Below are 12,659 nucleotides of genomic sequence, written 5' to 3' on the forward strand. Positions count from 1 at the left end.
CCGGGCAGGGGGGGAGCTGGGCTGTATCCTACAGGACTGGTGGGTCAGTGGGGGCTTTGGGGTGAATCTGAGTTTGGGAATGGTGGGTCACAAGTCCTGGGGTGACCAGACTCCTTTGGAAAACCCTGGTTTTGTAGGGGTAGGGGCAAGAGGTTGGAGGACACGGTGCAAGGCTGGGCAGTGATTTGTCTTCTCCAGGAACATGTGTCAGGGGAAGGGGCATCTGGGTTGGTCCAGGTGATCCAAGAGTTGCCTTCCAGCCTCAGGCATTTCTGGGATCGAGGGGGAGGCTGGGGGAGAAAAGGGGGGACTGTGGGAGGACATGGGGGGAGCAGGTGGGTTTATGGGGTCAAGGCAGGATTAACAGGGAGGATTTGGGTGGGGGGTCTGGTGTTCACTCAGGGGGTGCAGGGTCAATGGGGAGGTTGGGGGCAGCACTTGGGAGGGAGGAGTGGGTGGCTGAGGAGGTGGCAGTGGGGACTGGGGAGGTTTGGGAAGCCCTTAGCTAGAGGGGTGTTGGTGCTGGGGACAAGAGCTTTGTCCCCAAAGAAAGGTGACCTGGCCCTGGCCTGCTCAGTCCCGTGCAGGCTGGGGGGGCTGGGGGTGGGGATGACCAGGACCATGTGCTGCAGTCCCATAGGAGGGGGTAGGGCTGGTGCTGCTGAATGTGCAGGTCCCGGGTGGCTATTCCTGGCTGTCCCCGCCTGCGCAGGCAGATTGGTTTGCAGGGAGGTGACAAGTGCCATCCAAAGCCTATAAAAATCTCCCAGCCCCTGTTCTGGCTCAGTGACCTGGTTCCCCCCCCATCCCAGCACAGACCTTCTGCCCACGGCGGGGACGCCTGGTCGAGAGCAGGGACTTCAGCCCCGGAGTCAAGATCCCAAATCTGGAGGTGAGGCCCTTGGGCTGGGATCTCAAAACAGAGCAGAGATCTGGGAGCAGAGACCCCCCAAAACCTCTTCTTCCCCAGCCCCCAGCGATGACCGGGAAAACTGCACCTCCCGCCCCGGCCCCGGCTCCAGCAGAGCCAAAGAAAGAGCCAGAACCAGAGAAGGAACCAGCACCAGCTCCAGCTGCTGAAGAACCTCCAGCCCCTGAGCATCCCCCAGCTGCAGACCAGCCCTCAGCCCCCACGGATGGAGCCACTCCTGTCCCCGCAGCAGAAGGGACTCCAACCTCTCAAGAAGCTCCTCCAGCTCCTCCAGCTGAACCCCAAGCTCCAGCTCCTGAACCTGAGAAACCCAAGGCAGGTGAGGACAGGACCAGACCCTGAGGTGGGGAGGGAGGGGGCGTGTGGGGGTGAAGGGACAGAGGGATGAAGTCATCAAGGGTATTTTTGCAGTGGGATTTGACTGGGGGATTAAGAGGATGGGGGGAAGCTGAAGACCAGGATGGAGGTTGGGTGGTTGCCCTCCAACAGCCCTGGTACTCAGGAGCCTGTCCTGACCCCTGTGGATTTGTTCCAGAGCCACCCAGCTCCCCCTTGGCCTTGGCTGTGGAAGAAGTGAGTGAAAACTCAGTGACACTGACCTGGAAAACTCCGGAGCAGACGGGCCGGGAGGGCCTGGATGGATACGTGGTGGAGATCTGCAAGGATGGAAGTAGGCTTGGGCTTTCCTGCTTCCTGGGCATGGAGAGCTGGTGGGCTGCTGCAGAGGGGTGGGATGGAGCTGGGCAGAACCTGCCTTGGGCACCATTTCCCTTTCTTTCACCAAAAGGGTTCATTTTAAATAGTCTTTTTGTGGGGGTTTTTTGTGTCCATGCAGGGTGGGGCTTCTCCTTGGCTTCAGGTACTGGTGAGGTCTTTGGGGAGGACTCATTGGACCAGGTTTAATGTCATTGCCATGTCCAGCTAGAGGGTGAAGGAGAGACCAGCCCTGAGGATGGTCTGTGATGAACTTGGCAGAGACTTGTCTTTGGGTTGGTGATGCAAAAGGGGAGGAAAAAGATTCAGTTGTCCCATGTTTGCCCCAAACTGAGTCTAGAAGGCACAGGGATAACTGGGAGGAGGAGGAGGGAGGAAAGGATCCTGGCAGCACAAGAGTGGTTGGGATACATCAGCAGGCAAGCCCTGCCCAAGTGAGGTGGGACTCATCCTGGAAGGAGAATGGCTGTGGTAGGTGGAGGTGGGCTGGGTGGGAACAAGTACCTGTGGTTCTCCAGTTGCATTGATGGTTGGTGGAATGGGGTAGGTGGGTGAGGCTGATGCTTTGGATACCCTTTTGCAGCCCTGCTTGGCCTTGGGGTGAGAGTGAATGACCTGTGTGGCTGAGGGGTCTGCAGGGGGAGGCTGGGGCTGGTGGGCTGGGTCCTGCATGAGGCTGGAGTGGCTTGGGGAACTCGGGTGGTCTGGGGGGGATTTTGTCTATGACCCTTGGCTGTTCAGCTCGTGTCAGGCAGGATCAACACATGGCTGGCCATGGGAGGCTTTCACCACAGGGCTGGGAAGTGGGGAGGTGAGCACATGACTGGGAACTGGGATGTGTGAGGAGGCCCTTGTGTGGGACAAGGAAAGATGCAGCCCTTCCTGGAGGGTGCTGGTTGGCAGCCACCCAGAGCTCAGTGTTGAATGCTCTCCCAGCTGGCTTTGGACTCGGCTGGGGGACAGGACAGCTCTTACCATTCAGTGCTGACCACCTGGGCTTTGTGACTGGTCTATTTGGGCTGGTGCAAGACCTTGGTTGGCCAAAACATGGTGAGATTTGGGTGTGACCTGGTTTGAGTAATGCCAGTGGTGAAGGGAAAGAAGAGCTGGTGGGATTTGGCTGGTCTGATGGCACTTATGGGAAAACCTCCTTGATTGGAAGGTGCACATGGTGGCTTAGCAAACCCTGGCACATGTAGGTTGCTCTACTTGCCCACCTGGGACACCCAGACCTTTGGTGACTGGGATGGTCTGCTTTCTAGCTGAGGAACCTCTTGGGAGCTTTGGTACCTTGTGAGGCTGTGTTAGCTGCCTGGTGTGGGAGGACTTCTGCATCTTGGCTCTGGGGTGGGTTTGGGATGTCCCTTGCAAGTAGGAAGAACAGATGGAGAGGTCTGGCTGGCTGGTGGCAGGTGATGAGCAGACCTTGCCCAATGTGGAGGAGCCCCAGGGAATGATCTTGAGGCAGTAAGAGGAGCAGACAGGCTGCAGGGTTGTCAGAGGGTCACAACTACTTCCAGAAATGCACCTGGAAGGTCAGCAGGGACCATATTTGCTGGTCTAATGCCTCCTGCTCAACAATTGAGCTTCTGCCAGCGTTTCATCCCCTGCTCTCCTCGGCAGGATGGGATGGGCAACCTCCCCTCTTGTCCTGCTGCTGCCCCAACCCATTCAGGCTTTGTGAGGAAGGGCTTTCTTGCCTCTGGGCTTCACCCTCTGTGGCTTGATCCTGCTGCTTGGGGTGTGTGTCTGTCCTGAAGTGCTCTGCTGGCCTCACCCTAGGTACGGACTGGGCAGCTGTGAACCAGGAGCCTTTTCTTTCCACCCGGTACACGATCCAGGAGCTCAGCTCAGGTGAGAAGATCCATGTCCGAGTGAAGGCTGTCAGTGCCAGTGGTGCCAGTGTCCCAGCTACTTTGGAGCAGCCTGTCACCATCAGAGAGATCCTCCGTAAGTCCTGCTCCTGTCTTGCCTCATTCCATGTGCTTTGTCAGTGGGACAAAGAAACCAGAGTCTACCCTTGCAGCCTGAGCAGCCTCTGTCCTCTCACATGTCACAGTCCAGCCTCTGACCAAGATGTTATCCTCAAGAATGGTATCCAGTTCTCTTGGGGTGGGATGGAGTAACTGCCCAACCTCAAGACACCTACATTGCAGGTGGTGAAGCTTTGGGTGTGAAGTTCAAGGACAGGGAACTCTTGGAGAGGGGACAACAAAGGGCTGTGAAGATGCTGAGGGGACTAGAATATCCCTCTTATGAGGAAAGGCTGAGGGATTTGGGTCTTGAGAGGACCCAAATTAGTCTGGAGAGGAGAAGACTGAGGGGGGAATCTTATCAATGGGTGTCAGGATGGGGCCAGTCTATTCTCAGTGGTGCCAGAGACAGGACAAGAGGTAACGGGCACAAACTTGAACATGGGAAGTTCCATCTAAATATGAGAGACATGTCTGCCTTCTCTGGAGACATTCCAAACCTGTCTGGATGGGATCTACTGTAGGTGACCCTGCTCTGGCAGGGGGGCTGGACAAGATGATCTCCAGAGGTCCCTTCCAACCCTGAACATTCTACGATTCCATGATTTTCCCATTTCACTGCAGGAGCCCAGAAACATGTTTTCATCCCACCTCCTCTCCCTGGCCACACTCACATCCCCACTCTGCCACCACACACCCCCGGGCAGCCTGGTTTATTTGGCTGAGGGAAGCCCAGAGCTGGTACTCCTCAGCATGGGAACTTTAATCACGCTGAACTCGCTAATGAGGGACTTGCTCCCATGCTCAGCAAGACTCACATTCCTCCCGGGGTGCTGTGAATGCCCTGAGACTGAGCTGTGACACCAAGGCCTGTTTTCACTTACCAAACAGGAAAGAGGGACTTTTTTTTTGCCTCTACAAGGACTTGCAAATGCACAAGTTTTTCTGTTACTCAAAGAAACCATCGGATTTTTTGGCTGCTTAAAAATAGTAATAAAAATAACACAAGTTATTCCAAGAACCATCAGCTCTTCCTAGGAAAAGGCTTGGAGGAGGCATTTGGAAAGGGTTTGTCCTCCCAGTCTACTCAGAGGAGATCAACATGGCTTAGTGGTTGGTGCCTGCTGCCATGTTCACCTCCAGATCTCTAAGGCATCCCACCATACCCTATGTGACTGGGGAAACTGAGGCATGAAATGCCAAGTAGCTCGTTCCCCACTTCCAGTCCCATACTGCTCCCACCCATCCAAACCCCCTGTCCCAGCTGCCTGAGCTTTGTCCCAGCCACATGAGAGGTGTAAAACCCAAAGAGCTGAAAGACCCTCACCCGACTTGCTCTTACTCCCCACAAGTGGGTTTTTTTTCTTCTCTCTTTCTTTTTTTGCCAACTGAAACTCCACCAGCCAACAGCTCTTGTCTGCTTTTGTATTTCATTCAATCAGTCCTCCATGTCCCTCTGCCTCCCTGTGCCCACCCTGGTGGCAATGGTGTGGGTCACTTGCTCAAGCCCACTCCTCTCTGTCCTATCTGGCAGCTTTTGGGCTTCACATTTTCTTGGGGACTGCAGTTTGTACCTCTCCCCAGTTCATTTATAGCATCACAAGGGAGTTTAAATAGCAGCAGTGCAGATGGCAGAGAGCTGAGAAACAGGTGGGACGAGTGGGATTGGGAAGTGGAGAGAGATGAGGAGAAACCAGATGAAGATTCAGTGTGGGAGGTGGGTTCTGCAGGGAGCTGGGGGAGGGAAGGTGCCTTCCCACCTGGGCCACCAAGCCCAGCCAGCCCCTCTGAGCTGGGGAGAACACCCGTGGATTTACATTCCTCATTGGAGGTCAGGTTTCCCTGCTTCATGGAAATGGACGAGCCCAAGTGGCAGCATCAGTGGCTGGATCCCTGGAGTGACCCGAGGAGGGACCAGCTCAGCTGTTGGCGGGGCCATCTGGGACCGTCGGCATCTCCCCGGAACCACGGCCGGCCCTGCACTCTCACAGCTGCTTCTCCATCTCTCAGCCCTGGTTTAATTCTGGCCGTGTCCCCTCCCCAGAGCTAAGCTCCAGCACGTTCAGTCTGGGCAGAGACACAGGACTCTGTGACCAGGGGCTCACGTACACCCGGTGCCTCCCCGGGGAGATCACCGAGTAGGGTTACATGGCTGCTATTTCCACCCCAGGGAAGGAGACACCCCCCAGCATTCTCCAGGGTGGGATTTTTTTTTTTTGCTTATCTTTGTTATGTTCCCTTGGGGACATGGCAGCCTTCGTCTGAAGCCTGGGGCTGTCACAGCTCTGCTGAGAGCAACCACTTTGGTCTTTCCATGGCTTTGAGCACACAGCGAAGATCTGCTGAGCCTTGTCCTTGCTGGAAGTTGGGTTGTGTGGCCCTTGTCTTCTTTCTGAACTGGGGAAGAATTGTTTCCTAACTGGGAGATACTGTCCTCTGCCTTGCTACTGTATAGGCTATGCTGTGGCTCTGCTGGTTAAGTCCATGTAGGTCTCCATGGCCTGGTTATGATGAGGAGAGTGGTCCATGGGGATGGTGCCGTCGGGGTGGTGACCTGGCATGGAACCAGAGTTATCAGGGTTGGAAATGACCTCTGAAAACCAGCTAGTCCAACCCCCTTGCTGGAGCAGAATCACCTGCAGTGGGTCACAGAGGAACACATCCAGATGGGCTGGGAATGTCTCCAGAGAAGGAGACTCCATCTCAAGATGGAGAAACCCCAGGCAGTGGGGTAGGCTGAACTGGCTCTGCAGGGGAGGCAAGCACTGTCCAGGAGATGAGAAGGAAGAAGTGGCTGTGGTTCTGGGTGGGATTTCTTGATGACCAAGCAGGGGGGTTGCTTGGGGGGGGTCAGCCAGTTGGAGGCTGTGATTTCCTTGGCCCCATGGTGTGACTTTCTGGTCCCCAGAGCTTCCCAAGATCCGCATGCCCCGTCACCTGCGGGAGACTTATTTCAGGCATGTTGGAGATGCTGTGAACATTATGATCCCTTTCCAGGTAGGTGGGCCATTTGGGAAATGCCTGGGATCAGCTGTGGGGTAGCTTGTCCTGGTCTCTGTGTCTCACGGGCCAAGGGTGGGAGATGGGGTGGGAATTTCTCTCCCATTCCTGCCTAGCTCCCAGTTTTCTCCTGCTGTGTCTTTATTGGTGGTGTTGGCAATGAACCAACCCCAAAGACACTAGGACATGGGTTGGCCAGTGCTGCTTTCTCAGCCCATGGGTCTTGTTCTGCTCATTCTCCTGGTCCAGCCTGGCAGGGATCTGGACACATACCACAGGACCCCCAACAGTGGGGATGTCCTCAGGGAGAGTAGGGCAACCCCAGAGCTGTGTGATGGAGGGAGTGATGCTGATCTTGGTGGGCCAAGCTGGAGGTCCTTTCCTCACCTGATACATCTTATAGTGTCTGGAGCATCAGCAAAATGTCTCCACCATGATATCTAGGATGGAGAAAACCAGCCCTGGAACTGGCTGGCCAAGCAGGGTGAAGTGAGGGGCAGAAAACTCCCCCTGAGGTGAGGGACATGTTCATGCCATGTCCCATAGGCAGATGGTAGCCTGCACTGGTTGTGCTCCAGGCATGAATTGGCCCTGGATGCTGAGCTGAAGCCCTTGCTGCTCTGCTTGGACCCGGGCTCAGTGCTGGGCAACAGGAGCACAGCTCTGGCTACACTGCCCTGGGCAAGTAAAGCTGGACTTGCCCAGGAGGATTTTAGGGGACCAGCACGTTCCCAGCATCACCCCTGGAGCCTGATGGCTTCCTGTCAGTGGAGCTGGCAGGGACCAGCCATGGTTTCTTCCCTGGGAAGTGCCAGGTGGGACAGGCTGTATCCAGGCCCCTGCTGCCTGCACAAAGCGGGGTGGCTTTGCCCACCCATCCTTCCCAGCAGGACCTGTTGGGACCGTGCGCTCAAGTGGCTCCTAACCTGCCTCTGCGGGTTGCTCCAGGGAAAGCCAGAGCCAGAGGTGACCTGGACCAAGGGTGGGCAGCCCCTGGACCCCGACCGGGTCAGCACCCGCACCACGGGGAGGGACACCATCTTCTTCATCCGCACGGCCCAGCGCGGCGACTCGGGCAGGTACGAGCTCACCCTGAGGATAAATGGAGCAGAGGACAAAGCCATCCTGGACATCCAAGTCATTGGTAAGGCTGGAGGTGGACATGGTCAGCTCTGAGGGTCATTTCTGCCCCGGGGTTAGGGGTAGTTCTGGGTGGGATGGGGCCAGTAAGAAGACAAAGGGCTCTGGGGTCCTTCTTCCAGGGAGCACTGAGATGAACTCTGGTTGAGGATGGAGGTTTTCTGCCAGCCCATGTCCATCACACCTGCTGGTTCTTAGGGGCATGGTTTAGACTTGGTAGAGTTAGATTAATGGTTGGGCTTGAGGATCTTAAAGGTCTTTTCCAATCTAAATGACTCTACGATTCTCACCCCTCGTGTGCTCCAACAGGGTGAGAAGAGTTTAGAAGGGGGGGTGCAAGGGATCGTCAAGGCGCAGAATTTCGGGGGGCAGCAAGTGAGGAGGCCACCCTGTGAGGGTTTGTATTTGCAGAGCCACCGGGTCCCCCCCAGAACCTGAAGCTGGTGGATGTGTGGGCTTTTAATGTGGCCTTGGAGTGGACACCCCCGGCGGACAACGGGAACTCCGAGATCAAGGGCTACCTAGTGCAGAAGTCAGACAAGAAGAGTGGGGTGAGTCTGGGCACTCCTGGGCCTCCTGTGCCCTGATGCTGGGGATGTGCAAAGGGGAGATGCACATCTTAGAAGCTCAGCATGGGCCAGCAATGTGCACTGGAGAGAAGAAACCAACCATGCCCTGGCTGCATTAAAAGGAGCGTGGCCAGAGTGTCAAGGGAGGGGTTTCTTCCCCTCTACTCTGCTCTCCTGAGAGCCCATCTGGAGAACCGAGTCCAGCTCTGGGGTCCCCAATATAAGAAGGACATGGAGCTCCTGGAATGAGTTCAGAGGAGCCACAGAGATGATGGGAGGGCTGGAGCAGCTCTGCTCTGGAGCCAGGCTGGGAGAGTTGGGCTGTTCAGCCTGGAGAAGAGAAGGCTCCAGGGAGACCTTAGAGCAGCTTCCAGTGCCTGAAGGGGCTCCAGGAAAGCTGGGGAGGGACTTGGGACAAGGGCAGGGAGGGATGGGATGAGGGGGATGGATGAAAAGTGGAAGAGGGAGATAGATGGAGGTTGGAGATGAGGAGGGAATTCTTTGGTGTGAGGGTGGTGAGAGCCTGGCCCAGGTTGCCCAGGGAAGCTGTGGCTGCCCCATCCCTGGGGGTGTTGAAGGGCAGGTTGGATGGGGCTTGGAGCAGCCTGGGCTGGTGGGTTAATGTCCATTCCAACCCAAACCATGTAAACTAGTCTATGACCTTTCTCTCCTCCTCTACCTTCTCCAGTTTTTGGACAACCTGCCTTTCCTCACTCGGATTATCTTTGACTTTTGTCCTCCCAGAAGTGGTTCACGGTCCTGGAGCGCTGCACCCGCACCAGCTGCACCATCTCTGACCTCATCATGGGCAACTCCTACTCATTCCGGGTCTTCTCCGAGAACGCCTGCGGGCTGAGCGGGAAGGCAGCTGTCACCTCTGAGGTGGCCCACATCAAGAAGACAAGTGAGGACAAGTCCCTGGCTCAGGAGTTGGGAGTGGTGGGTGGGCAAGAAGGGTCTTGTCCTCATTGGGTCTAGCAGGGCTTCGTTGGTGTTGTGGTCGGGCTGCTGAGATGGTCTCTGGGATGAGCAGCACAGGGGTGAGGCTGTGCAGGTCCAGAGGTGTCCTGCTCTCCTTCCACACCTCCTTTCTGCTTTTGGGAAGGCTTGTGCCATGGTCAGCCCCTTGGGAGGGATCAAGGCATGGCCATCCCTGTGGTGAGATGGAAGAAGGAGTTCTGAGGGATCAAGGCATGGCCATCCCTGTGGTGAGATGGAAGAAGGAGCTGGAAAGGGTGTGGAAGAGCCCTGGCTTTGTCCCCTCAGCTCAGGGCCAGCAGAGGAACAGGCCTCTGCAATGGTCCCTCTGCAAAGCAGCCCTCAGCCCTGCTCCCCTTCCATCTACTTGCATCCTGCCCCCTGGTATCACACGGGGGGCTGGGGTCTCTGCCACCTGCAGAGCTGAACTCCAGCTCCTGCTGCTGTGCACTGGATTCTGGGGATGGAGTAGAAGATCCAGAGGTGTACCTGGCCTAGATCCAGAATGCTGCACTTAGCATGGTGGTGCTGGTCTGCAGACTCCCCAGGGAGTGGGCACTAAGATGGCATGGCTGGGTGGGAAGGGATTTAGAGACAGGGTTGGTCCAAGCTGAAGGCCAGGCCCTCAGGTCAGGCTAGATGCTGTCTTGTGATGTGAAGGAGCAGAAGTATTTTGGGGTACCTTGGGCTAAAGGCCTGTGACCATGTGCTGGTCAGCCCAGGAGCCCAAGCTCTGCCTCAAACTAGAATGAATTATTTTCTTAGAAACTTCTTATCAGGCAGAGAAGATCCCCCAACAGGACATGATGGAGCCTCCAAAGTTCACCCAACCCTTGACAGACCGAACCACCACCCGGGGCTACAACACACATCTCTTCTGCTCCGTCCGGGGCTTCCCCCAGGTCAGTGGTTCCTCCATGGACAACGTGGCCTCCACGTGTGGGCAGCCACCAGTGGTGGTTTTCCAAGGTGGCTGGAGGTGTCAGGAGGTGGTTGGTCATGTTGGGTTAGGGTTGGATGACGTGAGGTGGCTGGAGGTGTCGGGAGGTGGTTGGTGTGTTGGGTTAGGGTTGGATGAGGTGAGAGAAGCTGGGGAAAGGTTGGGGTGTTTCTGTATGGAGGTGAGAGCCTGGTCTTCATTCCAACCACTTCCTGTTGCCTTCCTGAGGAGGTGTGGAGCTGTGGTTCCTGCTCCAGAATGGAATCTTTAGCTCTTCAAATTACTTCTGACTGAATCCCACCAAAGCCACCAGGGCAGGACCAAGGCAGAGACAAGTGGCTGCATTTTGGGGCCAGTTAGATCTCCCACTTCCCTCCCTGCTTTAAACAACTCCACAAATTCTGCTGCTTTCCAGCCCAAAATCATCTGGATGAAGAATCAGATGGAGATACGGGAAGATCCCAAATACATCGCCATGACTGAGCAGGGCATCTGCTCCCTGGAAATCCGCAAGCCCAACCCTTTTGATGGGGGCATCTACACCTGCAAAGCTGTGAACCCCTTGGGGGAAGCCTCAGTAGACTGCAGACTTGATGTGAAAGGTGAGATTGTCCCAGGAGACAGGGGAGCAGGTCTCCTTGCCTGCCTTTGCCTGCTCTTGCTTTCACAGTGATGGGGTTTGTTCCTGGTTTGTGTTGGTCCTGGGGATGGGGGAGTCTGTGGACACTGGGCAGGCTGGTGGAGCTGGAGCTTTGGCCTTGTTGGGTCTTGAAGCATCTTGAAATCACCTTTCCTCTTTTGTGGCCAAAAAAAATGTGGAGGGGAGGAACCAGAAAGGGCAGAGTTAAGGACTGGAGGTGCTGGTGGAGGCTGGGCCAGTCACTTGCACCTCACAGCATCTACCAGCCCTTGTGTCCCAAGCCCTCCACACGTGAGGGGGGGATGATGCTGAACCCCCTCCACTTGCACCTGGGTTGGTGTGATTTATGGCTCAGGATCCTGCCCAGACTTCCCAGCTCACATTTCCCTGCCTCAGCAGAGCACCCAGCCCAGCCTTGCAGGGAGGTGCCTGGCTCTGCTCCCCCAGCCCAGGCTGTGCCAACACACCCAGCACACGCTCCTCCAGGGGAGGAGGGTTCTCAGACACGTCTCATTGGGATTATTTCTCCTCCCATGGTTTCCCAGCACACAGTCACTCATCCCAAGATGCACTCTGACCTCCTGGGCAGGGCTCCAGCACCTGCAGTCCTGGCTGAGGTTCTGGTGCTGCTGGTGCTGGGATGGTGCTGAGCTTTGTGGCTTCCAGGCACTGCAGGGAGCATGGACCTGCCCAGCCCTGGTCACACTGTCCTGCAGGCAGGGCTGGCAGTGCAGTCCTGCAGGCAGCATGGTGAAGCTTTCATAGACCCATCAAATGGTTTGGCTTGGAAGGAAACTTATAGATCATCAGGTTCCAACCTCCCTCCTATGAGCAGGGACACCTCCCACCAGCCCAGGCTGCTCCAAGCCCCATCCAACCTGCCCTTCAACACTGCCAGGGATGGGGCAGCCACAGCTTCCCTGGGCAACCTGGGCCAGGCTCTCACCACCCTCACACCAAAGAATTCCCTCCTCATCTCCAACCTCCATCTCCCTCTTCCACTTTTCATCCATCCCCCTCATCCCATCCCTCCCTGCCCTTGTCCCAAGTCCCTCCCCAGCTTTCCTGGAGCCCCTTCAGGCACTGGAAGGTGCTCTAAGGTCTCCCTGGAGCCTTCTCTTCTCCAGGCTGAACACCCCAACTCTCCCAGCCTGTCTCCAGAGCTGAGCTGCTCCAGCCCTCCCATCATCTCTGTGGCTCCTCTGGACTCATTCCAGGAGCTCCATGTCCTTCTTATACTGGGGGCTCCAGACCTGGACCCAGTACTAGGGACACAAAGCACCTGGGATTCACCAGGCTGGGATTCTGGTTGCAAGGTGGCCAGGAGCAGGCAGTGGTGGGGCTGTGCATGATTGCTTGGAGCAGGTGTGCACGGGGATGGAGGCTGTAGGTGCACGTTGGTGTGTGCACCTGAGTTGGGTGGTGATACCCTGGGTCACTTTTGGAAGTAAAAGAGGGAGCAAGAAAAGACTTCAAGGTGTTTGTATCTCCTGTGCTCTCCTGCAGTGCCCCAGTGAGGAGAGACTCGAGGACAAGATGAAGAGCAAGGTAGGTCTGGGATGGGGCTGTGGGATGGACAGAGGATGAGTCACTTCATTGTGTACAGAGAGGGCTGAGTGTCCTTCCTGGATTAGCCCTTGTCACCTGCTGATGGAGCCCCAGCTTGGGTCTTCCTCATCCCACAGCTGGAGATGTCCTGGTGGGGTCAGTTTCTGCAGAGCCAGAGAGAAACCTGCCCCTTTGCAAGGTGGTGGGAGGGCTGCAGATATGGGGA

General features: G+C 56.3%; 1 protein-coding gene across 1 annotated transcript; it reads left to right on the plus strand.

The window, feature by feature from the left end:
* The first annotated feature begins 979 nt into the window (after positions 1-979).
* MYBPH (myosin binding protein H) lies at positions 980-12,402 on the plus strand. Its single transcript, XM_009994266.1, has 10 exons — positions 980-1,250; positions 1,467-1,601; positions 3,428-3,595; positions 6,527-6,615; positions 7,567-7,762; positions 8,170-8,309; positions 9,072-9,231; positions 10,071-10,207; positions 10,661-10,847; positions 12,392-12,402. Exons 1-10 carry the CDS (start codon positions 980-982, stop codon positions 12,400-12,402), a joined length of 1,494 nt encoding a protein of 497 aa, XP_009992568.1.
* The last annotated feature ends 257 nt before the right edge of the window (positions 12,403-12,659 follow it).

The sequence above is a fragment of the Chaetura pelagica genome, unplaced genomic scaffold (assembly GCF_000747805.2).
Source record: "Chaetura pelagica isolate M959 unplaced genomic scaffold, ChaPel_1.0 scaffold470, whole genome shotgun sequence".
NCBI classification, from domain to species: domain Eukaryota; kingdom Metazoa; phylum Chordata; class Aves; order Apodiformes; family Apodidae; genus Chaetura; species Chaetura pelagica.

Coding starts and splice junctions, on each gene's coding strand:
- MYBPH (XM_009994266.1), top strand. CDS start 980: ATGACCGGGAAAACTGCACCTCCCGCCCCGGCCCCGGCTCCAGCAGAG. Junction 7,763..8,169: donor CCTGGACATCCAAGTCATTG/GTAAGGCTGGAG, acceptor TTGTATTTGCAG/AGCCACCGGGTCCCCCCCAG. Junction 10,208..10,660: donor CCGTCCGGGGCTTCCCCCAG/GTCAGTGGTTCC, acceptor GCTGCTTTCCAG/CCCAAAATCATCTGGATGAA.